Source organism: Manis javanica, chromosome 3 (genome assembly GCF_040802235.1).
Source record: "Manis javanica isolate MJ-LG chromosome 3, MJ_LKY, whole genome shotgun sequence".
Taxonomy (NCBI): Eukaryota; Metazoa; Chordata; class Mammalia; order Pholidota; family Manidae; genus Manis; species Manis javanica.
In genome coordinates this window covers 15096490-15122538 of record NC_133158.1, presented here as the reverse complement: position 1 = coordinate 15122538, position 26049 = coordinate 15096490, and the positions used below count along the sequence as shown (strand labels likewise).

The 26049-nt window shown below is 41.5% G+C and overlaps 1 protein-coding gene and 1 long non-coding RNA gene across 6 annotated transcripts in view; one reads left to right on the top strand and one right to left on the bottom strand.

Annotated features, from left to right (window-relative positions):
- Positions 1–10208: 10208 nt before the first annotated feature.
- LOC140848137 (uncharacterized) lies at positions 10209–18028 on the bottom strand. Its single transcript, XR_012128683.1, has 3 exons — positions 17891–18028; positions 15744–15871; positions 10209–11372 (listed from the first exon to the last, which is right to left on the bottom strand). It is a non-coding gene; the product is annotated as an uncharacterized lncRNA (long non-coding RNA).
- Positions 18029–18119: 91 nt separating this feature from the next.
- The window catches only part of SUCLG2 (succinate-CoA ligase GDP-forming subunit beta), a 578416-nt gene continuing 570486 nt past the window's right edge, over positions 18120–26049 (top strand). For all 5 annotated transcript variants that reach the window (XM_073230875.1, XM_073230874.1, XM_073230876.1 and 2 more), the window contains exon 1: positions 18120–18246. In XM_073230875.1, the coding sequence (XP_073086976.1) occupies positions 18163–18246 (84 nt within the window). In that variant the 5' untranslated portion in view covers positions 18120–18162. The remainder of the gene's footprint in view (positions 18247–26049) is intronic.

Below are 26049 nucleotides of genomic sequence, written 5' to 3'. Positions count from 1 at the left end.
ACAGGGTATATATATTTTTATGGTTAATTTATCAAAATTTATATATGTTGTATGAATGTATTTTAAGGAATTGGGTTACATGATTATGGAGGCTGAGAAATCCAAGATCTACAGTGGGCCTGTTGGAGACCCAGGAGAGGTGATGGTATAGTTCCATTCCAAATCCAAGGCCCTGGGAATCATGAGAGTTGACGGTGTAAGTTCCAGTTAGAGTCTGAGTCCAAGTCCAAAGACAGGAGAAGACTGATCTTTCAGTTTGAAGACAGGCAGAGAGAGACAATTCATTTTTACTCAACTTTCGTTAGATTAAGGCCTTCAGTGTATAGGAAGAGACCCATTCCCACTGGGGAGGGCAATATGCTTTACTCAGTCTACATCCAAATGCTAATTTCACCCAGAAACACCCTTACAGACACACCGAGAAATAACACCTACCCAAATTCTGTGTACCTCATGTCCCAGTCGACACATAAAATTAATCATCACACAAGCTAAACTTTGCCATATTCCTTCCTACCTATCCTGGCCTTGCTAATTTATTATCTTTAACCCTCATCCTATACTAAGTCCAGGTCCCCTAAAGGAGCGTTCATCCCTTCTTCCCCTAATCAGAATAAGGTCTGTCTATTCCTAGAGGCAAATGTTGTGTTGTGACCATTACCCTTTCTCCAAAGGAGAAAATAATGTGTTTTTTTTTTAATGCAGTATTTCCAGAAGTTAATTTTATGAAACACCACTCCCATTACATATACTGGGGGAAAAAGGAAAAGATTTCTTGACAATCAAGTGTGATATCCCTGTTATTAGCTTTCCATGCTATATGACATATCACCACAAACTTAACACATTCAAACACCCATTTATTATCTCATAGTTTCTGTGGGTCAGGAGTCCAAGCCTGGCCTAGCTGGATTCTCTGCTCAGATTCTCACAGGGGTGAAACCATGGTGTTAGCTGAACCATGCTCTTTTCTGGAACTCTTCCAAGCTCACGTGATTGTTGCCAGGATTTGGTTCCTTGTGGAGATTGGACTGAGGCCTTCAGCAACTAGGCACAGCAATACATAGGCAACCTCCGTAGGCAATCACACATGTCTCCTTGTTCTGGGCTCTCACCTGATTATGTCAGGCCCACCCAGGATAATCCCCTTTTTAGTAACTCAAAGTCAAGTGATCTGGAACACTTCATAATAGCCATATAATGTAGCCTAATAACAGGAGTGATATCTCATTGGTGTTGCAAATCCCAACGGGATTCAAGAGGGAGAGATTATATAGGAACCAGAGGTGGGAATCTTAGGGGCTATCTTAAAATTCTGCCTGCCACAGTCAGATTCTGTTTGTGAATTAGCATATTATAAGACCTGAAAAATTTTAGAGTAAAGAGATTTTGTTAACTTTGTTCTGCCTATAGCTCTCCAAATTAATTTTGCCTACATGGAAGCCTTATATTCATCATCATTGAAATTAATGTCATCCAAGTTTTCAGATACACTGGAACAGAAAAATCCTGGATTGTGAAGTTAGGCAGTTCAGGATTCAAATCCACTCCCTGCCTCTTCTGAGTGGCTTTGGCTGGGGCAAGTTCCCTGACCTTGCTGAGCCTTGGTAAAATGGCTATGGGATATCAGTACCTGCTTTTCATGGCTGTTATGGCAACAGAGAGTATATAACACCTTGGAAGATGCCTGGTACAGGTCAGAGATCCAACAAAGTACATATTCACATTGGCTTTCTCCTCCTTTTTCATATGAAATTTTATAAGCAAATACAAAAGTGATACTCTTGATATTATAATCATATAAAGCTTTCAGATATTAGACTCAAAACTTTGTAACATCCTTAAGCTAAAAAACCTAAAATTTAAATTTAAAAGGAAGAATATTTACTTAGTCTGTCCATGATAACTAATGTTTTAAACAGTCTTTCACCAATACTATCAGACCACAATAAATCTCGGAATGAGTCATTACTATATATGGATGCAGTTTATATGTATGCAGTTTCTGTGCTTTTCTTAATGACCAAAACAACAAAAATATTAAAAAATTGACATTATTTTTTAAATTGAATAGGTTAAAATTGATTAAGATGTCACAAAAATGTTAACCACAACTCTTTTCATCAAGTGAAGTAATATGGAAAGTCTTCAACCACATAATGTAAAGCATAAACTACTTAATGCCTCTGGAACAAGTACCAAGTATTAGAGACAAAGTATCTGACATTTATGCTAACATGCAGGGCAGTGTCTATAGGTCAAATCTAAATAGAACTGATCATAAAAGTAAAAAATGATAAAACTTGTGGGTAACACTTAAAGAGTATAATTGTGTGACCTTCAGTATTTACCCTTTCTAAGCCTCAGTTTGCATATCTAAAAAATCAGTCTAATTTCACAATCCAGGATTTTTCTGTATCACAGGCATTTTGTAAAGATAAAGTAGATAAAAACTAAGTGTGCTGTGTTACTTATTAAGTGTGAAGTTAATTATTGTACAAGTTTAAGCTTTCATTTGATCTTAACTGTTATGTTAAGTCCTTAGAGAAAGGCTGGTGCTGAACTCTAAAAAACTCAGAAAACTTTAGACTGAAGTTCACATTGGACCTCTTACTAAAAGGAAAAGAAAAACAGTATGTTTGTATGATTTGATGTCATTAGCCATTAACAGAGGGAAGAAAAATGCAGAGAATATATTACTCATAAAATTCTTTCTAAATGGAATCCTTTGCAATGTATCCCAAGAGGCATCTGTAGGTCTTCAGGGACACAAAACCATTTATTGAAACTTCTGTGCAAACTGAAACTCATATTTGGAGTAATGCATTAAGAATCTATAGAACATTTATCCATGCTCTTCACTGAAGGAATTGCAGAGATCACTTTTATTATACAAATGCTCTTTCAGTGATTAAAATTCCTTCTCTCTGGCATATGCATGGAAAATAAATAAAAGAAAGTAAATGAGAAATGTAACCTGCTCTGATAGATAAATTGCATATATTCAAGGACAAGTAAAAGAGAGTGTGTGTGTTATCACATTAAAAAAATCTCGTGGGAACTCCTTGAGTCTCCTTCCTTAATAATGAGAGGCAAAGAATGACAATGTTGACCTATAGTAATTGCATCAGCTCCCCATCAGTGAGGCCAGAATGAACAGTAGACAGAAACATAAATAGGGTATCATTTTGATATTACTTCTGCAAACATAGCTAGGAGCATTAATGCTTATTTAAATGTATGTCATGGTTTCAAAAGAGTCAGAACATATAAAGAAAAAAACCCTTGCAGTTTAACTATTTTTTGCATGGAGCTACAATGTACCCAGATGTTGACATTTCCCTGGGCCATTAAGTGATCTTGTATTAATTGTGCACCACACAACTCCAAGGGGGCTGACCTGAAAGTTTTGACGGTGTATGAAACAGAGTTGGGAGTCACTCAGAGCTGGTGGGGGTGGGGAGCCTGACTCTGACACTTTTTGCACGGACTTGGCTAAGCTTCTTAACTTTTCAAAGACTCATCTGTTCATCAGTCAAATGGGAATAACACCTACTATTTACCTTCATTATGGGGATTGAATGGGTTAATGCATATGATGCACTTCACCCAATAGGCTGTACATGTGCTACAGTGGTTACTGTTACTACTTTTCTAGTTAATGTCTGACTTTGTTTTGGCTTTAACCAACAGCAGTGTCTTAGACAAGGATTTTGTTTCAAAAAGTTTGTTAGGAAAGTGATTCAGAAAGCACAGGCAGAGGAGTTGGGAAGAGAGGTAGAGAAGGCAAAGAAGACAATAACTGGTAAAGTATCAAGCAGGTGATGTTGCAGGTTACTGGGGCTCAATCCCACTGTGGAATTCCAGGAGACAAAGTAGAACCGCTTTAGAATTATCCCACCTAAGGGGCAAGGGAGCTGGAGTATTTATTCACCAACTCTGTTACCAGTTGAGGAGTCCTTCTGGGGGCATTAACTTTCCTGCACTTCTGGCCCATCTTACATGCTGGCAGAGCCTGATGCCAAAGGCAAAGAGGTGACCTCAGGCAGAGAGATTTGAAGAGATTTCAGGAGGTGCCCTTCTAAACATGGAGGTGAGAACTTAGAGGAAATGGGCAGAGTTCCAACAGGATCTTGGGTTATAAAGAATACAGACTTTACCCATTTCACACCTGGTTCTTTGGCTCCCCAGCTCCTCAGCTCTCACTACTTTTCAAAGTGAATTATATTATAATTACTGTACTATACTATAATATAGGTGAGATCTTTCAAACTGTATTCTTAGTCATCTTATTTCTTTAGATTGGCAACCCTCTGGGTTGAGTGAAATTTAGAACTTTGAGCTTGGATGCGCAGATTTCATACAGGGTTATTTGGTAAATGCTCTCAAAGAGTTTATAATTGAAGTGGGAAGATTGGACATGCATAAGAAAAAAATATTAATTTAGAGATTTAATGTACCAAAGTAGGTGCAGTTGTGTTTTCTGATCATTAAGATGAGGTTTTGCCATTGAGAAATATGTTTAAATTCCCAGTGCTTGTATGTGGTATCATTTCCCATTATACTCTGAAACTTCAAGGCATCTGAATAGGGCATCCCTCAGTCCTGACTTCTTAAACCCTTAGCTGCTTAGTCCAATAGTGAAATGGACAAATTATTTGATATGGTAGAGTAAAAATGACCAAAAATTGGACACATGCTAGGAAACATCCTACACTGAATTATTCTGTTTTATTATTTTTAAGAGAAAGTGAGGAAGAAATGTGTTATTTCCCAGTTGTGGCATGAAGAAAGCATCAAAGCTGAGGCTTTTAAGTAAGAGTATAAAATTTGAATACTTCTTCTGAATATGTAAATTTTTCTAATTAGAATGGATAGCAATCAATTAGTGAGTGTCTATATGTGTTCTTAGAAAGGTGGGAAGAATATCTAAAAGAAAAGGCTTTGCTGAAGTAAAAACCTAAGATATAAATTAAGCTCCACTACTTATGAGCTGAGTAATCAGGTAACTTAGCTCCTTTCTGTGAGCCTAAATGCCTCTTTTGTAAAACAGGAATAGGACCTATGTTACAGCACTGTGGAAAGACTATGGCATATAAATGTAATATATATGAAAGTGCTAGAGTTTATCAACAGATGAATGGATTAACAAATTCTGGTGCATCTTTACCATGAGATGCTCTTCAGTAATTAAAAGGAATGAACAACTGATGCACAAAACATTGACTAATCTCAAAATAATTATGCCAGACCAAAAACAAAGAGTACATTCTATAGGATTGCTTTTATATAGTTTATATAAAATTCTAGAGAATACAAATTAATCTATAGTGACAGAAAGCCCGTGAATGATGGCTTGAGGATGGAAGATTGGGGAAGGGTGGGAGTGATAGACTAGAAATGGAAACTCCTGGGGTGATGGAGATGCTTATTATTTTGATGGCTATGATGTTAACATATCAGGAGGGTATACATATGTTAAATTTTATCAAATCTATGCTTTAAATATGTACCATTTACTATATGCCAATGATACCTCAATAAAGCTGTAAACAAAAACAGTGTTAATGACACTGTAGAGTCTCAAAAAATGTAATTTTCTTTCTCTAGATGTGTTTATCTGACCTTGGCTCAGTTTGCCTGGGGTCAGTCCAAATCTGTTGAAGTCACATAGAATTGACATTCATTATTCGGTCTACCCATCACCTCTCTCTTTCATGTAACAGGATCTTTGCTCCTTTAATAAATTGTTCTTCCTAGGCTCAAAAATGTGGTTTTGATTTGGGTTGCCAATTGTAGAAAACCAACACTGGCCACTTGGGAATGGACGTGTGCAGCGGACACCAGTGCTGTGTGCCCAGCCCCCCAGCTGCCTGGGCTCTGCTGCCATGGGCTAGTACCTGCAGCCTTCTGCAGAGGTTTGCCCCGGGGCTATTAGAGCTGCCTCGCCTGCCTCTAGAGAGCCAGAGCTGAAAGTACCTAGGAGACTGTAACCCCTCAGGGCAACCTGTAGGCAGTGACTGGGGCACAGGTGGAAAAGCCCAGCTCTCTTGTTTTGAGAGGGGGACAAACTCTGATGTGCCAATATGCTCCAGAGCTCCCCATGCGATCAGGCAGAGGTGGGCACTTCATCTGAAATCCCAGCGTCTATGGAGCCTTTTCCCTTTTTATTTTGTCTCCCATATTCTCTTACCATTTTCCACCAAGAAGACTTCCTTAATAAAACCACTTGCACTTGAACCCAACCTAAAACAGCATGACAGGTGTCTTTAGCCAGGGATGGAACTGGGAACCCAACTGGCCTCATGAATCTTTTACATGTTTTTAGATCTGGAGCTAGGGGATAAGGGCTCTCTTTCATCTCTAATCAAGAAGATGTAAGGATGTGACACCGAAGCCCCTGTAAAAAAACAAAAACAAAAACAAAAACAAAAAAACCTATTTTGAAAGAAGAAAGTCAAACTGAGAGAAACTCAGACCAGAGATGAAGAGAGAGATTCCTCATGATGTTTGGATCCATGCTGCCAGTTATCTTTAGGAACAGGCGCTCTTCTCCTTCTGGGGTCTTCCTTGTCAGCCAATAAATACCCTGGTTTGATTTCAGTTTCTGTCACTTGTAACAGGAGTCATGGCTAAAATCCCTGGTAAGAAGTGGAACCAGGACTTTCTGCCCTTGCAATTAGCAAGTGAAACTAGGTACATGGACAGGTTAGAACAAATTGGATCAAACAAAATGAATTTCTCTTTTCCAGTTAGGCCACAGAATAGCCAATGTTGAACTTCCAAAATTTTGTCTTTCAGAATTAGAACTCATAGATTTTACTTTTTGTTTCCTGGTTTAGAAATACAACTTGTATTTTGAGTTATAATCAAATACTTTAATAACAATATTTCATTACTCATTGTTTTTAATAATTTGAACTGACTTTCTTTAGCATAGCAAACTCTTCCTTTGCATAGACTGATAATATAAAATCACACAGGGGTAAGTTGGAGGCCAATCTTAGGTTTCTTCCATTAAAAATTATACTTTTCCAAAAAAACAAAACTGTACTTTTCCCTGAGACACAGAACAATAACATAAAAACTCATTTATCAGGGAAAAAATTGATCTTAATGGCACAGACCAACATTCATAATGTAAAAATCACTTTCTGAGAAAGTTCTGCTCACAAATTCTCTGAACCCTTACTAAATCAGATGAATTGCAGGACTGTTAAAGGCTTAGAGAATTTTCAAATTGAAATATGCTATTTCATGCCTTTGTTTTGCCTGGCTTTAAAAATGAATTTATTTTTTCTTTAGACTGCCTTCAGATGGAACACAAACTTGTTGCCGTGTTCCCCACGACTCCTCATTCCCTTGTACTGTCAATAGTTTTTATGAAGCCAAGTTACCAGAAACCTATACGTGTTAAAAAATCTTTTCTGTGAATCTTCTCACCGATCAACTGTTTTTGTAAAACCATTAAAGTGAAACAGTAACTGTTTATGAATAATAGGTTTAAAAGACATAGTTAAAGATCTGGTTACAAGGTGACTGACAAAGAAACTTAACCAAGTTGCTGTGACATATAATATTTTAAGATAATAACCAGAATTATGACTAATAAAATCATACTAGGACATATTCAAATTTTAGGAATTTTGTATAATTTCTAGAAGATTTACATTGATAATGTATTTCTACACAAATACAATTGAAGAAGGTTCCGCATCACTTATTTGACAATGCTTTCTAGGTAATTAACATATCAAGTAATTAGGCCTAATTAATTAAATATTTCTCCTATCTGAGGAAAAAATCCTCTGACATATTCCAGGGGCCATCTGGAAAACCTAAGAGTTAACTAGAAGTGAAAAGGAGTTTATTTAGGATTTGATTTGGGGAAGTTTGTCAAAAGTATTAAATGTTTGAACTCTTCACAATTTCTTAATATCAAAAGCAGACTAATAGTTTAGGAAAACTTTGTCCTTTTAGCAGATAAAAGAGAATTAAGTTCCAGTTTCATGTAAGATCATTATTGATATTAAAGTTTACCTTTGACACCCTTACAACCAGTTCATCTTAATTTTAGTCACCTCGATTACACATTAACAATTTCTTTTTAAATTCAGATTGTCTTAAGTTTTCCCTCTTTAAATAGCCAGCTTTCCTTTAAGACAAAGTTACTTTCTTTTCCCTCAATAAAATCCATTCTTAAAACTTTCTTCTATCAAAAGTACACATCCTACTTTTCATACAGAGATGTTTTCTTACAGAAAATGTCTTGGTGTGACATCAAATGTATTTATTAATAGGCCTCAATATTTTGTTTTCTCTGTAAGAGGAAGCCACTGCTCAATAATTAATGCTTTAGTATCTTATTTTATTTAGAAATGTTTTAGGTAGTTAGTAGACCCCCCATCATACAACCCAGGAAATTTCTAAACCGAGTAAAATAACTGAAGTCCACCCAAACACCCAAAATTTTAAGCTACTAAGTATCTGAAAGAATCATATGCAATTGTTTCTAAAGAGTCTAACTGAAACCTTTTATCCCATTTATCTCTTTTATTTTTTATGACAATTTCATCATACCAAGTTAATTTTTCTAACAAATTTTACAGCAGAAACAACATGAGCTTATTTCACTCTCAGTAAACCCAAGTGTAACCAAAGTATTATACTTAATATTGATAACCCCAAAGACATACTGTGATTTAATCAATACTGACATGTCTTTCAAATCATCAACACCAAGCACATAAGATACGGACTCAACATATACCCCAGGTCATGTGAACCTCAAACTTATTTGGACCATCTCAACAGTTGCCCTCCAGAACCAACGTTTGATTCTCCACACTCTAGAATTTTTTCTTTTTTTAAATCTAAAACCTCCTCCAAAGGTTCTTGGGGACACAGATTCTGCAGGAATGTGTCCAGAAAAGTCAGTGTTCATGGAACCTGAGCCACCCAGATAAAGGCAGATCAGAGATGGCGTCATTCCGGAGGATATGCCGCAAGTGGTCCTCAGCGTGTAGTGCCCTGTGTGTTCTCTCACGGGGAGAAAGGAACACATAGGGCACAATGTGGTTTTTTTTGTTTGTTTAATGCCTAAATAATTTAATACAGAAGCACAAAAGATGAACAGCCAGAACCCTCCCGGGCGGCCCCTGTCCCAGGACCAACAGCCACCTCACCTGCTCCATCTGCCCGGGCGCCCCGTGTGCCAGGAAACCCGGCAGCTCTGGAGCGCGAAGCAAGAACCCAGATGAGGGACATGGACAAAAACCTGGGGCGGTCCTCTTCCACTAGGAAGACACTGATGCCTTTCGAGGGGACAGAGGGGAGCAGGAATTCCAGGGAAGGACGCAACAGGGGCTGCTCCCGCCTCCCAGCGGCCGGAACACCTCCCCGGGGCTGGGCCGAGGGCGCCGACCGAGCTGCTCTCCGCCGGCTGATAAGCCGTCGCGGGGGAGGGCCCGGCCCGGCCCCGGGGGCAGCCTCCTCTCCGGGGTGGGGCGGGGGGCGACCGAGGCCGCTTGCTCGCGGGGCTGCCGCCACGCCGGGTGCAAAGGCGGCGCTTCCGAGAAGGGAAAACAGCCTCCTCCGGTGCAGGAGGCGCCTCGACGGGCCCGAGGAGGGAGACGGACTCGGGGGAGGCCGCGCGCCGCAGGCTCCCCGCAGGTGTCCCGGCCCCGCGGCCCCGGACCGTCGCCCTGCCGCTGCCCCCTCGCCTCCCCAAGGACCCCGCAGGGAGCCTCCACCCGGGACGGAGCCGCGACCTGGCGCCCGGGTCCCCTCGCGGCCCGGGTCCCCCCCGAGCGCCCCTCACGGGCGCCGCTTCTGCTCCTGGGGAAACCGGCCCCCGAGAGACCAGGTCCCTCCCGGGGCCAAGACGCGAACCCAGGAGTTCGGAGCGGTGGGGGCGACAGGCGGTGGCCGCGAATGGAGGAGGGGAGCGGCGCCCGCAGACCGCCTCCTCGGCCCGTGAGGGCTGCGGCGTCGGGGGGACGAGGGAGGTCGGGCCCTGAAAGTCAGGGGAGGTATCTGCATGTGGCCTATAGTATATACACACTGGCAAATTTGCCTCTAGAAGGATGTCCCAGTTCACACTTCCACTAACAAGATAGAAGAATACTCATTTTTCCACACTGTACACACATCGTCATTTTTATTAAAAAAAAAAAAAAAAACACAGAGGGGATAGATGAAAGAAAAAGAGGGGATGCGAACTCAACAGTCCAAGCAGGTTTATTGCTGAACCTGAGAGGGACCCCTCTGTTCTGGCCAGCAGAACAAAGGAAAAGGGTCTCTAGCAGGTCAAGAGGCTTTTTATGGGCAGGTTTTTGGCCCGTTCTTTGAGGGAACGAGGGGTCAGGGGGACAGGTGGGCTTGTGGCTTGCTGACGTGTCCTCTGGAGGGTGCTTGTAGTCTAGCTAAGATGACACCCAGGTCTCTCTGAGATGGGCTTATTCAAACGGCGGTCCTCAGATATGCATTCTATCATAAACAACTTTTATAGGTAATATTTATTATCTTCTACTTTGCATTTTTTTCAGTGCAACCAATAAAGGTACCCCTTCTTTCCATGGTTTATTGGCCACTCCTGCCTCTTCTTTTCTGAACTTTTTATTCACATCATTTGCTAATCATTGTGGTTTTATTTTCATAATAGCTTCTAGATACTTGAAATACTTGAATGTAAAATTTTTACTTTGCTCTACCACTATTCTTTTCCCCTGTGGTATTATGGGCTTCATTCTTGTTGAAACTCCTGCCCTAACTCTCAAGTAAGGTTATTCCTTTATTTTTAAAAAAAACAGAATTAATGAAAATAAATTTACAGAGGTTTGTGGTATGAAGAAATCTCTCTAGGCAGGTTCTTTGAAGTAGCTAAGCTCTCCTTAGCCTCCAAGGCTGGCCATGGTTTTTACAAACAGTATGTGGTGTTCTCTGCATTCTTTCAGCCCAAGGCCATAGGGACCAGCAGACAATCTAGGTGGAGAGACTAGGACTCTTTGCCCAGCTTTCTCTGCAGAGTACTGTGCCCTCTTCAGAAGCTGATCTGCCTTTTTTGACTTGGCTTTCAGTTAATTTTTTTCCATCATAATCACATGTTTGCTTTTTTGGGAGCTCAACAAAGCCTGTTATTAGGGAAGAAGAAATCATTACTTATACCACTTCTATCTACTTCTGCTGTAAAATGTATTTTTTACTTCTTAAAAAAAAACCCCACAAAACACGTGTAGGTTCCCTCTGATTCTCTTCTCTTGTGGGAATACTTGAGTGTCTTCACGTCTCTGCTGAGAAAGTCCAGGGTAGGCTTTTTTATGGCTACATTGCAGGGTCCAGGCTGCAGTGGTGGTTAGAGCATCCATGCTGAGCTAGAAATGATACAGAACAGGGTAAAATTCAGTAATTGGGGTGCTCAGGAAAATGGGCAGGAGCGCAGTATAGATATGTAGTTTGGAAGCTTTTCTCTTTGTCTTTTCTTTTTTTTTAAATGGCAGAACCTTTCTTACCAACATAATCTCAAGTGCCCTTTTCTCCCACAAAGTACTAACATAAGCTAATCTTCCCAGTTTAGAGGGAGAGGCAATATAGTTTTACCTGACCCCACTTTGCCCTTGATTTCCCTTGAGCCCCCTGCAGCTTTGCAGTGCAGTGCCTGCCTCTGGCACTTGTGTCTCTGCCCTGAGGTTTTTATCTAGCCAAGGGGTGTGACTGTCCCACAGGAGAGGCAGGCTGGAAGTATGGGGGGTGCAGGGAGGTATGCACGTGCCCCCAGGAACAGCCCTCAAGAAACCAGGTGAGGGAGTATGGACAAACAGGATCACTTCTTCAGCCCTCAATGGGATTATGAGGGGTGTGTTGTCTCATAGTCTTTCTGAGTGTTCCCTAAGAAAATGAACCTTAATTGCCTACAACCAATTAACACAGCCTTTATTAGTTTCCCACCTTTTCTGACTCACTTTCCCACTCCTTCACCTGCTGCCTAGGATCATCCCTTTAATAAGCTATTGGTACCCAAATTCTTGTGTTTGGAACTCATGGGAGGGTACCCTTAAAGAAATAGTGTGATGGTGCAAAGTTTGTACATCATCTAGACAACCTAGACTCATGCTGGCTAATATGGTAGCCACTAGCCATGTGTGGCTATTCAAAAATTAAACACAGATTAATATTAAATAAAATTAAAACTTGATTTTCTTAGTTTCACTAGCCAGCTTCAAGTGCTCAATAGTCATAAATGGATGATGACTGTGGTACTGGACAGCACAGATATGCCCATTCCATCACTGCAAAACATTGTGTTGGATATTATGGGTCTAGAATCTAACCCAGATTGATTTAGATTGGCCTCCTCTTATTCATTACCTCAAGCAACACCGTCCACTGGAAAACTCAGTTTGCATGTCTGTAAAATAGGGCAGTGGTGAGGATAACACAAGATAGTAAGAAATCTTTGAGGAAGCACATAATTGTTCAATGCGTGTGGGAGTGTGGGGGAGAGAGAGAGGAGAGAGGACAGGGGAATCTCTAAGGCATCTAAGAACCCAGGAACATTGTATAAAAACCACTAGTGTCAGGTTGACAATTGGCAGGTTATTTCCCTTTAGGGGCCTCAACTTCCTTTCTTGTTCGGGGTTACTCACAGATTTATAGACATTAGTGAATCTTTGAATTTTCTTATTAGGGTGATTTTTGTACCAGTTTCATTTCCATTTATCTGTCATTCAGTTCTAGGTGTTATACTGTGAGCAAGATAAGAACATTGAAGAAGACAGTGCCTGTCATTGCAGATTGTAAAATCCTCAAGAAAGAGGCAGACAAGAGTGCAGTAACTGTCTGGTGGTAACCCCTGAGCTGACCCCCAGTCTTTCCTTCAGGGAAGCCCCCTGGAGGGGGTGACTGCAACAGGAGGGATGAGAGAGCCTGAGCCTGGTGAGTAACAGGGAAGGGTGTTCAGGCAGAGGGAAGAGCATGGAGACTTCATTGGGAGCCTAATTCCATACCCCTTGCCCTCGTGTAGGAAATTAATTTTGGAGGGATAGAACAGTAGAAGTTGCATAAGAAATATAAAAGGAAATGAGAGACATGAGGAGAACTGGGCGATTTCTGTCCTTTCCCTCTAGCCTTGTCAGAGTCCCACCTCTGGGTCAGTGCTTACCCAACCATGAGCTACAGACCACCTACAAAAAAGACAAGTGTGTAGGAGAGTTTCTTATAAAAATGCAGATCCCTGAGCCCCAAGACATACTTATTGAATCAGAACTTCTGGAGGATACGGCTCCAAGAGGCATTTTTTAAAAACCTCCTAAAAGGATTCTGTTAAGACCACTGATGTCACGGCTTCCTTCTTAATGATGTAGGATGTTCGAAATGGAATGCTCCTTTAATTTTTAGTTTAGTATTTAAAAGAAGGATGTCTTAATATTGAAAGTGCTAAATTCCATGACTTCTGATTGCAATGGGAATGCTGGTTTTATTTCTGAAGGGTACTTCTTTCCCAAAGTCTGGTGTCATTTTTCTCTTTCAGTCCATGTCCTTCCACTGTCCTTTGTGTAAATATTCCTCATCTGTTTTACCATCTTCTTCATCCATCTGCAAACTCCCTGCCAACAGAATGTCATTGCCCTTGTTTCTATCCTTACATCTTGTTCTCCACATTTAATCTTTTCAGCTGACGTTGCCCCTGACTGCTCATTCTCTAGGTTTATGGTGTTCCTTACTCTTCTTTCTTTTTCGTCTTGACTTTGACTGTTACCATTGCTCTAAACTTGCCTCCCCTGAATTCTCTTCAGGATATAGATAGAATTTCTCTAGAGCCACTGCAGTTTTGTCAGAGGAGATATTTGAATTTTACATTTTTTTTCTTCTGGACACCTTATAATTCAAATAAGCTACTGAGAAATGCCATCACAATCAATAATTTTAATGCATTATCAAAGAGGGGAAAAATAACTTTAGCACAGTGGAAGTTATTTCTGTGCCATTGGAAAATAATACAACTGAAGCATTGGTTCAAATGGCTGTCACAAACAGAAACAGACTATTACCTATGTACACAATGAAAGACCAAAGTTTTCTTCATCTGTAAATTCAAGAAATTCATTGTCCATTAAAAAAAATAATAACCAAACTAAATCCACAAATGCCCTTTGTTTCATCATTGTAATACTGATCTTTTATTTCTGACATGAAGCAGCATGAACTCAAATACATTATTCATGAAAATTAGGGTTGTTTCTTTAAAAATTCTATTCAGTTCAGCTGGTTATAATGAGTTTGTATTTGTCAAGTGGTTTTTATGCTTAAATGAAAAGGTAATGATAAACAACCATTGGAACTGCTAGATGTACTAATTCTGTGCTAGGCTTTATATGACATGCTGCTTTGCAAACCAGGGCCCCTGGAGTAATCAATGTGGATATGAAAATGAGCACATTATTTCACTGCTAACATGTACTGCCAGATGAAAGAGAAGGTGTGGGGCCTACTGTTGTTTTTATTTTTCTTCCTGGAATGATTAACTGAGTAAGAAACAGTGTAGGCAGGGTGTTCTAAATCCAAAGTTTCATCATGGAATTTTAGGACTTCTTCCAATGTATGTGAACTTCATAAGAAAAGGCTACATTGCCAACTCCCAGTTCAAATAAGATGTTGTCATACTTGGCCTTCATTTTACTGATGGGGAAACTGAGGTTCACAGATGTAAATATTAAAGAAACAAACATGAAAAAGGATTTCTTAGTTAAATTAAGACAGCTTGGAGGATAACAGCCACTGGAATCTCAAGCACTTCGCACTGCATCTCATTGGCAAAGGAGGCACTATTATAATGCCCTTTAGACACATAAAATAATTGATGCTGCATAACTTGCCCAAGGTCATGGAACTTTTAAATCAGAGTCAAGGCTTAAACTCCCTCTGTCTGATGTCTATCTCTGTGCTTCAATCTGATACTACCAGTACAAAATACTTTCTATAGTGCTATTGTCTTTGGCCACATAGTTACTGTTCAAGCAATCCATAATTGCAGTTTTGATAAAGAAAAAGCATAGAACAGATGTTTATTCACCCTTAGTCAACACTTCTACCTGTTGCAGCTGACCTAGATCCCTGGTAGAAGATAGGTTTTTGTATCAGTGTGTCAAGGAAGGCTTTCTGAAAGCAGTGTTCAGTTCTTACCTACATCTACAATTTATCAGATTTTCATTCTACATTTAGGAACCTCGTGGAGGAAAGTGGAGTGTCTTGATTTACCAGGAAACTTCTTGAGAGTTTGACACTATGGTTTGGTTTGCTTTTTTAGTTCTCAAGTGAAGGAAGCTCTGGAGAAGATAATTTAAAATGTAGATCCCAGACCCCAGCCTATGTGATTTGATTCACTAGGTCTACAGGAGTCTAGGAATCTGTATTTTTGAAGCTTTAAAAATATAATGTTTCCCTGGTCACTGACCTTTACTCTCTTCCTAGGGGAAACTGCTTTAGACACTTTTGGTACTTTCATGTAGCATTTATATATCTTCATAGTTTTGGAGTGCTACTGAGATAAGTTACAAAGTGTTGTGGCCTTCTAAGCCCCATCTCAGACTGGTTCTGGTGTTTCACATTAGATATTAAATAAATATTTATTAAGAACCTATTAAAAGAAGAAAAATAAGACTTATTAGGGCCCTACTCTGTGCAAGGTTTTTACAAACATCTCATAGAGTACTTACTACCACCCTATGAAGTAGGTATGTACTTACCCAGGTCACAGGTTTGTAAGGGGTAGAGGTGGGCTGTGAATCTAATCCCAGTTGACTGAAAATCCAGTGCTTGTCTCAGTAAACCACAGTGCAGAACTCTGGCAGAATGCCCGATCTCAAAGAGCTTTCTATTTGCAAAAAAGAAAGAGAAAGAAAATAGGGAGAAGTCTTAGGAGCAACTCAGTAAGTGTGACTCATCCTATGTGTTTTTATTGTATATATACCTCCTCTAATCCTGGCCCAGCATGAGGCACTGGATGGAGATCCTGTATCAGTGCCCCTCTGCTCCATCTCTCCTAACCCCATGTCCACAAAGAAGGCAGAATGAGACTGTGGGTAAAGACATTGAGGAATTGCTGACACAGACTTGGGCCCCAAAGTTGAATACCAGCCAGTCTTCCAAGTGAAACAGGAAAACTCATACAATGCTACCTAACCTGGAATGTCTCCAGTTATGTAATAGCAGATAGTGAGTCAAAGACTGTCATATGTACTTGAATGGCAATCAGAAAGTCTCTCCCAACTCCACTTCCAAAAATCTTCCCTAATAGAACATCTCATCAAAGACAGTCTTAAGAAGCCTTTTATAGAATGTATTCTCCTTTCAAACCCCTTCCAGCATCTGTTGAAAGAAAAGTGATAGTAGCTGACTCCCTTACCATACATAGAAATATCTGAACAAACAGCCTTTGATTGAATTCTACAGGTGGTTGGCTTTCTCCTGAGACCATCAAAGCTCCCACCAAATCTAAACATTCAGCCTACAAACATTGAAAAGAGTCTTTGTTTCATCATGGCTACGTAGGAGACCCAGTAAGAGTAATGATGGCTGAAGTAGGCTTTCAGATGCACTCATGTCAAGGGAACAATGTGGAGCAGAGTGGTTAGCCTCCAGCTCTGGGGTCTGATCCCAAGCTGTGTTACTCTGGGAAGTTACATAACCTCTCTGCAGCCTGGGTCTCTCTCTGGCAAAATGAGAAGAGCAGTAGGACCTCCTTGAAGGATTCCTGTGGTCCGTGACCATTCAGAGTCAATGATGCACATTCAGAGGCAGCAGAGCATATGTAATAGGGAAGAGCATAGATTTGCCTCTGAATAAAATGGAACCCATGAGTCCATATGGCTCCAAGTGCAAACAAGAGTAAAGAAAGAAATGTGGGAAAAAATAAAACTCTTCTCAGAGAAGAATGTAAACAAAAAAATGTAGAAAAAGATGGACTTAGACAATTAACCATTTGTGATGGTCATTATAATACCTGATTGAAGCAATAATCAATGGATGTTAAATCTAACAGGTAAAATTGTGATGAGAAGTGGGTTATCAATCTGTGCATCTATATATCTACTAAGGATGGGAAACGGGGTGAAATGTAAGTGATTAATCTGGGTAAAAGATATTTTGGCATTTTGGGGTAATATTCTTGCAACTTTTCTGTCATTGATTTGTCAAAATAAGAAAAAAAAGGAGGGAAGGAGGGAAGGAAGGAAACTAGCAGCTATAGTTCTATTACATTGAATCTTTCCTCATGATCACAGGCTGAAGAATAAGTGGAAAAAAAGAACAACTCTAAAATGGTGTTGAATAGGGTGAAGAGAAAGCATGAATCCATTGTACTGGATCTCATTTCCACTCCTTATCAGATCTCTGACCTCGAACAAATTACTTAACCTCGCTGTGCCTCAGTTTCCTCTTCTGCCAAATTGTGATTTTACACTTGTACCTACTGGAAAGGTTGCTATGAAGACTGAGTTCGTATTTGTAAAGTGCTTGGCAAATATTAGGCATATGTGCTATAGTCATTTTTATCACATGTACTATGCTTAGAGTCAGTAAACTCCTATGTCTGTTCTTCTAACGGTGATTACTGGGCTTAAAATCCTTCAATAGCTTTGCAATGATCTTCAGTTAAGGATAAGAAAAAAAAATCTTCCTAAGTTTTGGAGGGCCTCCCGTTATTCCTCCAACCCTCTGCTCAAACACTGCGTCCCTAGGCAAGGCGTCTGCGACCCCCGGACCAGCCCTGCGGTCTCCGTTCGACGGCGCCGGCTCCGTGGGCCGGTCCCTTGAGCCCTCAGGTAACGGCTAGCGTGCGCTTGTCTGTCTGTCCCCAGGTACAGTTTCAACCCCACGACCGCTTTTCTCTCACTGTTGTAGCCCGGGGCGACATAGTGACAGGCCACCGGGCCTCTGAATGCTAACAGCGACTTGAGGCCGGAGAGGGAGAACAGAGTGCTTCGCCGCCCGGCACCGCTGGGACCGGGCGGCCAGGTGCGCGCGCGCGCGCGCGCGCGGCGGCCGCGGGTCGCGGACCCGGGGGCGCGGCCAGCGTCCCCCTCGGCCGGGCCCCGCCCCGCCCCCGCCTCCCTCCGCCCCCGCCGGCGCTCAGGCCGCTCCCCGGCGCCCGGTTTCCTGTTTAAGATGGCGTCCCCTGTGGCGGCGCGGGCCGGGCAACTTCTGAGAGAGCTGGCGCTCCGGCCCCCGCTCCTGGCCTCCAGGTCCCAGGTGAGCGGGCCCCGGGGCAGGAAGGGCGCTGGCGGGGGCCGCCTGTCCCCGCCCTCCTGGCCCCCTCGTCCTCCGGGCCCCCTCCCGGCCCGGGTGCGCGGCCGCTCCGGAGCCACACCTGTGGAGGCGACGCGCGGAGCTGCGCCCGCGGCGCCCGAGGGAGCCCCGCGCCCCCTCTTGGGTGTGGGGCCGGACCAAGGGCGGACGGCAGCCCGGGCCGCCCCGGCGTGTGAGCCCCCCGGCTCTCAGGAGTCGCTGCCGCCGGTTCCCTCTCGCAGAAGGCGCCTGGCACCGTGCTCGGCGCTGCCTGCAAGTTTGGGAAAAGTTCCTCCGACCGGGTTTTGGAAGCCTGAGGTTTTTAAGTTGTGCTTCTGAAACGTCGCTGTCCCTGAGCGCATTTGTTAGGCCGTATGGTGAGCAAGCCTAGGAAGCCATCCCAGCCTCGCTGGTGTTAGTGACCCGCCTCCCGGAGTGAACTTTGTGCAGGTTGCCTGATTTTGAACACTCCAGGGACGCCTGAGTTGGTGAAATGCTTGGGCCATGGAGAAAAGTGCAAAACCCTCTCTCCCTTCTTTCAGTGAGAAATTAGTCACTAAAACACATCATCAGAGCATTGGCTCTGTCCACTTTTTTCCTTGTTTAGAGAGAATAAAATCCTGTGGGCCAGTGGTGAATGCTGAATAGCTATTGGGATTTTACCTTATGCAGTTGGCAAGAGTGCAGTAGGCAGAAGGCTTTTGGGGAGTTGTGAATTGGTGATGACCCTTGGAGAACTTACTCAGCCCCTCGACTTGCTCTCCAAAGATAATCTCTCTCCCTTTTAAAGAAAGGATGGTGTGGGGGCACAGTCACAGCAGAGCATTGCCCATGTCCATTTTCCCATTTTTAATTGATGAGAGGCAAATTATCACTAATGCAATTTTAATCAGGATATGCATAGTATAGTTTAAAAGGAAATTTAAAAGATAGCTACTAATTTTTTGAGTTACTCTAAGTTTTGGTTAATTATGACATCTGCAAGTTTTTAAAAAATTCTCCCCTGCTTTCATTTCCTGACTTCTCATTTCTCTGTTTTTGTAAATGTAAATTTAAAAGGTGTTAATACTTATTACTGTAATATCCTCAATAGGCACTTGACAGCATGGTGGGATAGCAAAAGGAATGGTGGATTTGCCTAGTTAAAATCACTAATAACTCTTGTAATAGAGTAAAGAGAATACCTCCAGGTGATGAAGTCCTATTCATTATTTAAGTGTTAGAAAAAACAAGAATTGTGGTGCTGTGTGTAGACTTGAATTGATGAGAAACACGGGGCCCAGGGCAGTGAAAACTCAAGCAGAGGAAATAATTGTTGTGCAGGGAAATCCAAGTGTTTAACTAAAGTAGGACAGGGCTTCTTACCTAACCAAGAATTGAAAGCCTGAATATGACACTCTAGAAAATCTGGTTCAGGATAGATACCCTTGGTTTGGCTGGGTAGAAGGATCCTCACTCCATTTGGTAGCTTGGTTTACATACTTGTAGATGATGTGGTTTCCTATAAATGCCAGGCTTAAATGATGAAAATAGTTTTTTTAAATTTGGAAATAGTGCATAGTGTCCAGGTCCAACTCTTTTCATGTAGAAAAAGTGAGCCCTAAAGAAGTTTAAAGACTTGTTCAAGGTTGTAAAGAGAGTTTGTGACAGAGCTGATTATAGAATAAAGGTTTATGTTTAAATCTGCATTACACTAGGCTGTTGCTTGATGAGTGTAGAGCTCTTCGTGAAAATACCTCAGAATGTAAGCCTGCATACCAGTCGTAACTATATAACATCCAGCTAGCACCACTGACCCATTGTGATTTTTTTCTTTATAAACATCTTACAATTGGCAATACAAATAGGTGAGTATTGCTTGGGAATTGTAAAGAATTCTTCTGAAGTTCTGGGATGCTTCTTAGCCTGTGGTCCATCTAATTCACTTTGCTGTGCCTTCCTACTCCCTTGCCCATTGCACACAGTAGTTGTACATGACCCACTTTTTCAACAAAACTTAAGATCCTCACCGAGTATCTCAGAAATCTGTTGCCGCTTTTGGCTCAGACCTATTTTATACCAGGCCTTTTGCAAAACTGTTGGGTGTACAGATATAAAAGACCCAGTTTCTGCTTTGAGAAGTAACTTGAACCATTCTCACCAAGGTACTCATAGGATGACACCTTATCTACTCCCTATCCATTGTTAAATTTAACATTGGCACATATTCCTAACCCTTAATGTCATTGAAATATTTTACTTGCTCTACTTTTGGCTTCGCTGTTTTGACTTTGAATTGATGGTATATTCTTAAAGGGCCCCCTTTATCCCTTTTTTATTTTACATAAATTTAAAATTCAGTATTGTTCTGGGCACTGTTATTTCAGAGTAGTGATTAAGGCAGGTAGAGTCCTTGGTCACAATATCTTAATGGGGGTGGGGAAGGCCTAGATTGTATATACATAAACAATAATGAAGATGATCTCAGCTAGTGACAAATGCTGTGAGGAAATGAAACAGTTGTCAAGAGGCTGGGTATAGATTGGATGATCAAGGAAAACCAATTTGACAAGTTGGTTGTTTCGTTTTGGCTTAGTTTTCCTATTACAATATAACACATGTACTAACAGTGTAGTTAATGTAAGTGAACACCTTGATGAGCTTGCAGACTGAACATGCCCAGGTAACCAGATCCAGATCAAGAAACTAATCATTTAGCAGCAACCTAGAGGGACCCCTGGTGCTCCTTCCTGTCACTACCTCCACCCCTAAAAAGGGTAACTAGTCCCCTTACTTACACCACCATATGTTGGTTTTGTTCCTTTTTGTTCTTTATGTAAATGGAATTACACAATATGCACTTACATACTCAATATTATGTTTATGGGATCCTGGAGGTGACTTTTTGACATTTGAACTCATATCTGAGTAATGAAAAGTAGCCAGCCAGGTGAAACTTTGGGGAAGAGTGTATTAGGCAGAGAGGACAGCTGGTGCAAAGGCCCTGAGGTGGGAATGAGCTCCGTTAAAGTGGGGGAAGGAGGTAGTACAAGTAGTAATCTGATAAGAGGTCTGATAGGAGTTTTAAAGAGCTTAAAGGTGGTTAGGTGACTTGCCCCAAGTTACTCAGCTAGTACAAAACAACGGTCTGAATCCCAGTTCTGGCTGCTGAAAACCAGGTATTTAATTACTGCACTGTATACTCCCTATTATCGATAGAGGCTGGCCTTGAAACTTTAGAGGGAATGTTTTTCAATGAACTCAGCACTCCAGGAAAGACAACCATTGTTAGGTGCCTTTTTCACAGACCCATGGGCCCTGTTGCCATGTCCAAATAGCTGGGAGAACAGTTAGCTGTGGTGCACGGCAGCATGTTACAGCAAGACACAGCATGAGCAGGGTGGGGACAGAAATGAGTCCATTCTGTCGGTCTTACGGGAAATCTTGGCTGAGGGCACTGAGTTTAAAACTTTGATAGTAATTCTAAGCTTGGTATTATTGTCTTTTAGTACATTTCCCTTCTCATAATGGCTGTGGGTGAAGTTCCCTGAGCTCTTCTGTTGTAAGAGAAGCACAGACATTGTTGGAAACGCTGCTTCCCAGGCTCCTGGCTTTAGCATTATTCTGTGGTTCTCTACAAAGCCCAGAGCTTCTATCCAGGAGCTCAGTGAGGAATGTATATTGTTGAAGAAAACTGCTTAAACCCGTGCCCCTGCAGTTCAAAATGGATGGCTCCACCTTCATTTTCTGCTTTTCTGGAAGTGGGTGGAGAAAGATGGATACCTGGCTTTCAGAAGCAAAGGACCAAAGGTCATGTGCAAGTTCTTATCAGCTAAATGAAGCTGTGGAGGCTGCTTTGGAAGTTGTGACGTAACCTATATCTGCCTTCTTGCCTAGAATAATAATTTTTTTTTAAATGAAGTACAACTGCAATTTCTGCTGTTAGAAAAGGAAATCCATCTAAAATAAATTAGGTGCTAAACTATTGACCCTCTGTGTGGGAAAGACCTTTCAGTGATAGCTCGTGTCCCAAATTGGTTTTGTTTTCTGTAAATAAAACATTTCTCTTATAGCTGAGTAATAGAATGCATGGACCCATAGGAGTGAGAATTTGTATCCCAGCCCCATTCTGCCCAGAAAGTCATTGAAATATTGCACATTTTTGGGAGGGAAAAAAATTACATAAATAGCAGATCATTTGTCCTTCAGCTCTCTCTACCTCAGTTTGGAATAGCACCTGATACATCATGTTCTGTTACTTGATGGAAACATTTTGCCTGAAGAAGTTGAGAGATTTGTACACATTTGAGCAAATGGTAAAATCAATACACTAATGAAATTTTGGAAAATAACACCAGAGTTAGTCTGGTGAAGAAGCTGGAGGTGGTGAGGGCATTCCAGGTGGAGTGGGCTCCGTACAAAGGCCGAGGGGAGAGAGATCATGGGGAGATTGTTGGTGACCTTCTTAATTTGGTGTGGAGAAGAGAGAGGCAGGTACATAACAGAAGTTGAGGGCTGATGGTGATCTTTTAGAAAAATGAGAAAGAAAGGATGGGGTGTAGAAAGCCCAGAACTTGGCATGACATAGAACTGTACAACTACAAATCAAGCAAATATTGTTCATTTAGTAGATCTTTTCTGAGCACTTAATTTTTGCCCAATGTTATTTGTTTTAAGCTCCCTGAAGGCAAAGGCTGTCCTGATTTAGTTCTTCATTGTAAACCTAGTATTTAAGAGAGTGCTAGGCATGTAGTTGCACTTAATAAATATGTATTGTATGAATGATGGTATTCTGAAAGAAGGTATATACTCCTATGCTCAGAGGACTTATAGTTTAGGTGCAAAATTGGTAAGTAAACCAGTAGTTCTACTACAGCATTGTAAGGGCTACAGTAGAACTATGTTCTTCACCTTGTAAGATACTGTGCTTCTTTACCCATCAGAGTGCTTGCTGTTCCCCATGTCTAAAACACTGTTCCCTCTGATCTCATGCCTTGTTTTCTCCTTCATTCAGCTGTGTGCTTCAATATTAAGTCCAGACAGGGCTTTCCCAGATTATTTTATCTGGCACCTCTCCCCAGGGATTATTCTCTACCCCTTACCTACTTAATTGTACTTTGTAACACTTTACCTGGTGGTTTAGTGTGCATTTTTTGTTTATTCATTGCCCGTCTTCCTCTTTCTCTTACAAATGTAAGACTATAAACTCTGAGGGCAAAGATTTTTCTTATATACTGTTTCCCCAGCTGGCCTGACTATGTATTCATTAAGTTTCTGTGGTCTAAATAAGTGAGTTGGGTATGCAGACTTGGGAGAGGCAGGTAAGTAACAGGAGAAGTTGAGGTATGATGCAGATAATTTAGGCAAGCAAGGAAGGAAGGGTTTGTAGCAAATCTAGTTGTGAAAGGGCTTTCATAATAGTAGGACTGTTTGTTTTGTATGTGACAGGCCCTGTGCAAAGTGATTGCTGCACATTATTTCTTTAACCCTTACAACATTACTCCAAGGGAGATTGTTCTCTCTTTGTGTTGCTTATGAGTGAACACAGGCATGGAGGGTCTGCATAGTAACTTGCTTAAAGTCACAGTACCAGGGTCACCCGCCTCCTGCTAACAAGCCACTTCTGCTGTTTAAACATCAAACTATATTGTGAAGGGTCCTGTTTGGGCTGAACCATTGAGTTATGCCAATTGTTTACCTTTCCCCGCCTCTTTGCTTCGGAATGACAGGCACCTTTGGTCATTTGGGCTTGAGCTGACTTGTGTGCACCAGTCAGCACTGCACTTGAGGCTCTTATCCAGTGCCCTCCTTTCTTGTCTTCTGAGTCTGGGAAATGGTAATAAGAGAAAAGGGTATGAGTTCTGTGTTCAAATAAAACTAAGTTCAAGCTCTTGGTCTGCCAGGTTCTTGCTCTGCAGATTATTGAACTTGACTAAACCTCAATTTAGTGTTCACTGAAAGGGGGTAATTCTCACAGATGGTTACCAGGATTAAATAAGATGCTGTGTATGATCCTTGGCTGTATGATTAGATGGTGGCCTCACAATGATTATTTCTCTCGCAGTGAATTCAAAGATCAATTTACTCTCATTTTTGAAGGCTTAACAGAACTACAATAGTTTTCCTTTCCCAGATTTCATACATATTTATTGTTTGCTGCTGTCTCAGGATTAGGCATTGGCTTGGTGTTTCGATGTTTTATTTCACTTAATTTTTGCAACAACTATGCAAGACATAGGTGCTTATTCTAAGTTTACATCTGAGAACTTGAGGCTCAGATAGTCTGCCTCCCAGGCCCTGGTTATCTTCATTGTTCCACAGATGGGGAAAAGGTCTGGTGATGTCCAGGGTGGCAGTGGGGAGGGTCTCATGGGGAGCTCAGTTGCACCATGCTTCATGTTGCTCATTCCAGAAACTTTTGCACATCTTGGCATTGACTTAATAGCAATAGTTTCTGAACCTCATTTGTGTCAAAGATTTGAGGTGTGGGGACACTTAAAGAATAGACTATAGTCACAGCATGTACCAAAAGGCAACCAGCACATGCCCTTCACTGACTACTCAGTGTAGAGCATACCCTTAGCGTTTTAGGAATGCTGGAGAAACTGTGAAGTTGCATTGTCTTTGCAGGGTGGACTTTGAGGGGTGGCAGTGGAGGATGGAGCTTCCTCGTAGTCTGATTTCAGACTTTGATCAGTGTGCTGATAATGTGGCCAGCTTTTGCCCCTTTCTAGAAATCATTCCAAAAGAATAGCACTTAGGCAGTAGTCATGAAGGATTAGATTTCTAACATTTCCTTCTAAAGTTTACTTTTATTTTAAAATTGAAGGGAATTGATGTAATATGTGAATTGATATTGGAGAAATGGCAAAGTAGAAGGAATAGGTCTGTGTAAATTTGGGTCCTTTGAGTTGGGATGGGATGGAGGTCTGGCATATCTTTGTCTTGAATGCAGTGAAGAGTTTTCCTAAGTCCCATGCCTACCTTGTCTGACATTGATGGCCTTCTGGGCCCTATTGGAATGATGCAGTCTGGATTAGTTATTTTCTTCTGTGTTCCCAGTCTTACGTGGATCATGCAGTTGCTTCCTAAGGCTTCTTTGGTTGAAAGAAAGACCTACTCGGACTTTTTCAAGGCAAAAAGGGTTTATTGAAGGGAATGTGTACTAAAACTCAAGACTAATCTTCCTTGTTGCTGGCTTCTCTATGCCTTTTCTGTAACTGTACTCATGGTAACACTTCTTTATAACTTTTATCTATACATAACTTTGTTCCTACGTCTGATGCAGACCCCTGACACCTATCCATCGTCCAGCTTCTGTCTCCCAGGATGTTATTTTAGTTCTAATAGTCACAAGGACATCTCAGTGGTCTAGCTCATCCTTTGGCATTCAGGTTTAGGTCACTGGGCAGCTGAAAGATGCATGGGTCTGGATAGGGTGTCTCCCTCTGTTCTGCCACCTGTGGCCTGTGTGGGGAGGCCTTGGAGAGAGGAGCAGCATCGTGGTCCCTTCGAGTAGCAGGGCTCTGGGTATGGTTTGCCGGGGTGACCTGACCCATTTAAAATATGGTTACATTTTCTATGCTTCAGGAACTGCTGCCAAGCTATCTATCTTCTTTTCTCCAAGTTCTCCTGTCTATGGTTGCTTTGTTTCCTTTCTCACATTTCCAGATTTCTGAAGATTCTGTTATTATACACTTTTCTTGTCTGAGCTGGACTAATTTACCAGAGTTTAAGGTGATGGTAGTGGGCCTTGTTTTAATCATTTTCTTGTGTTCACAATGAAAA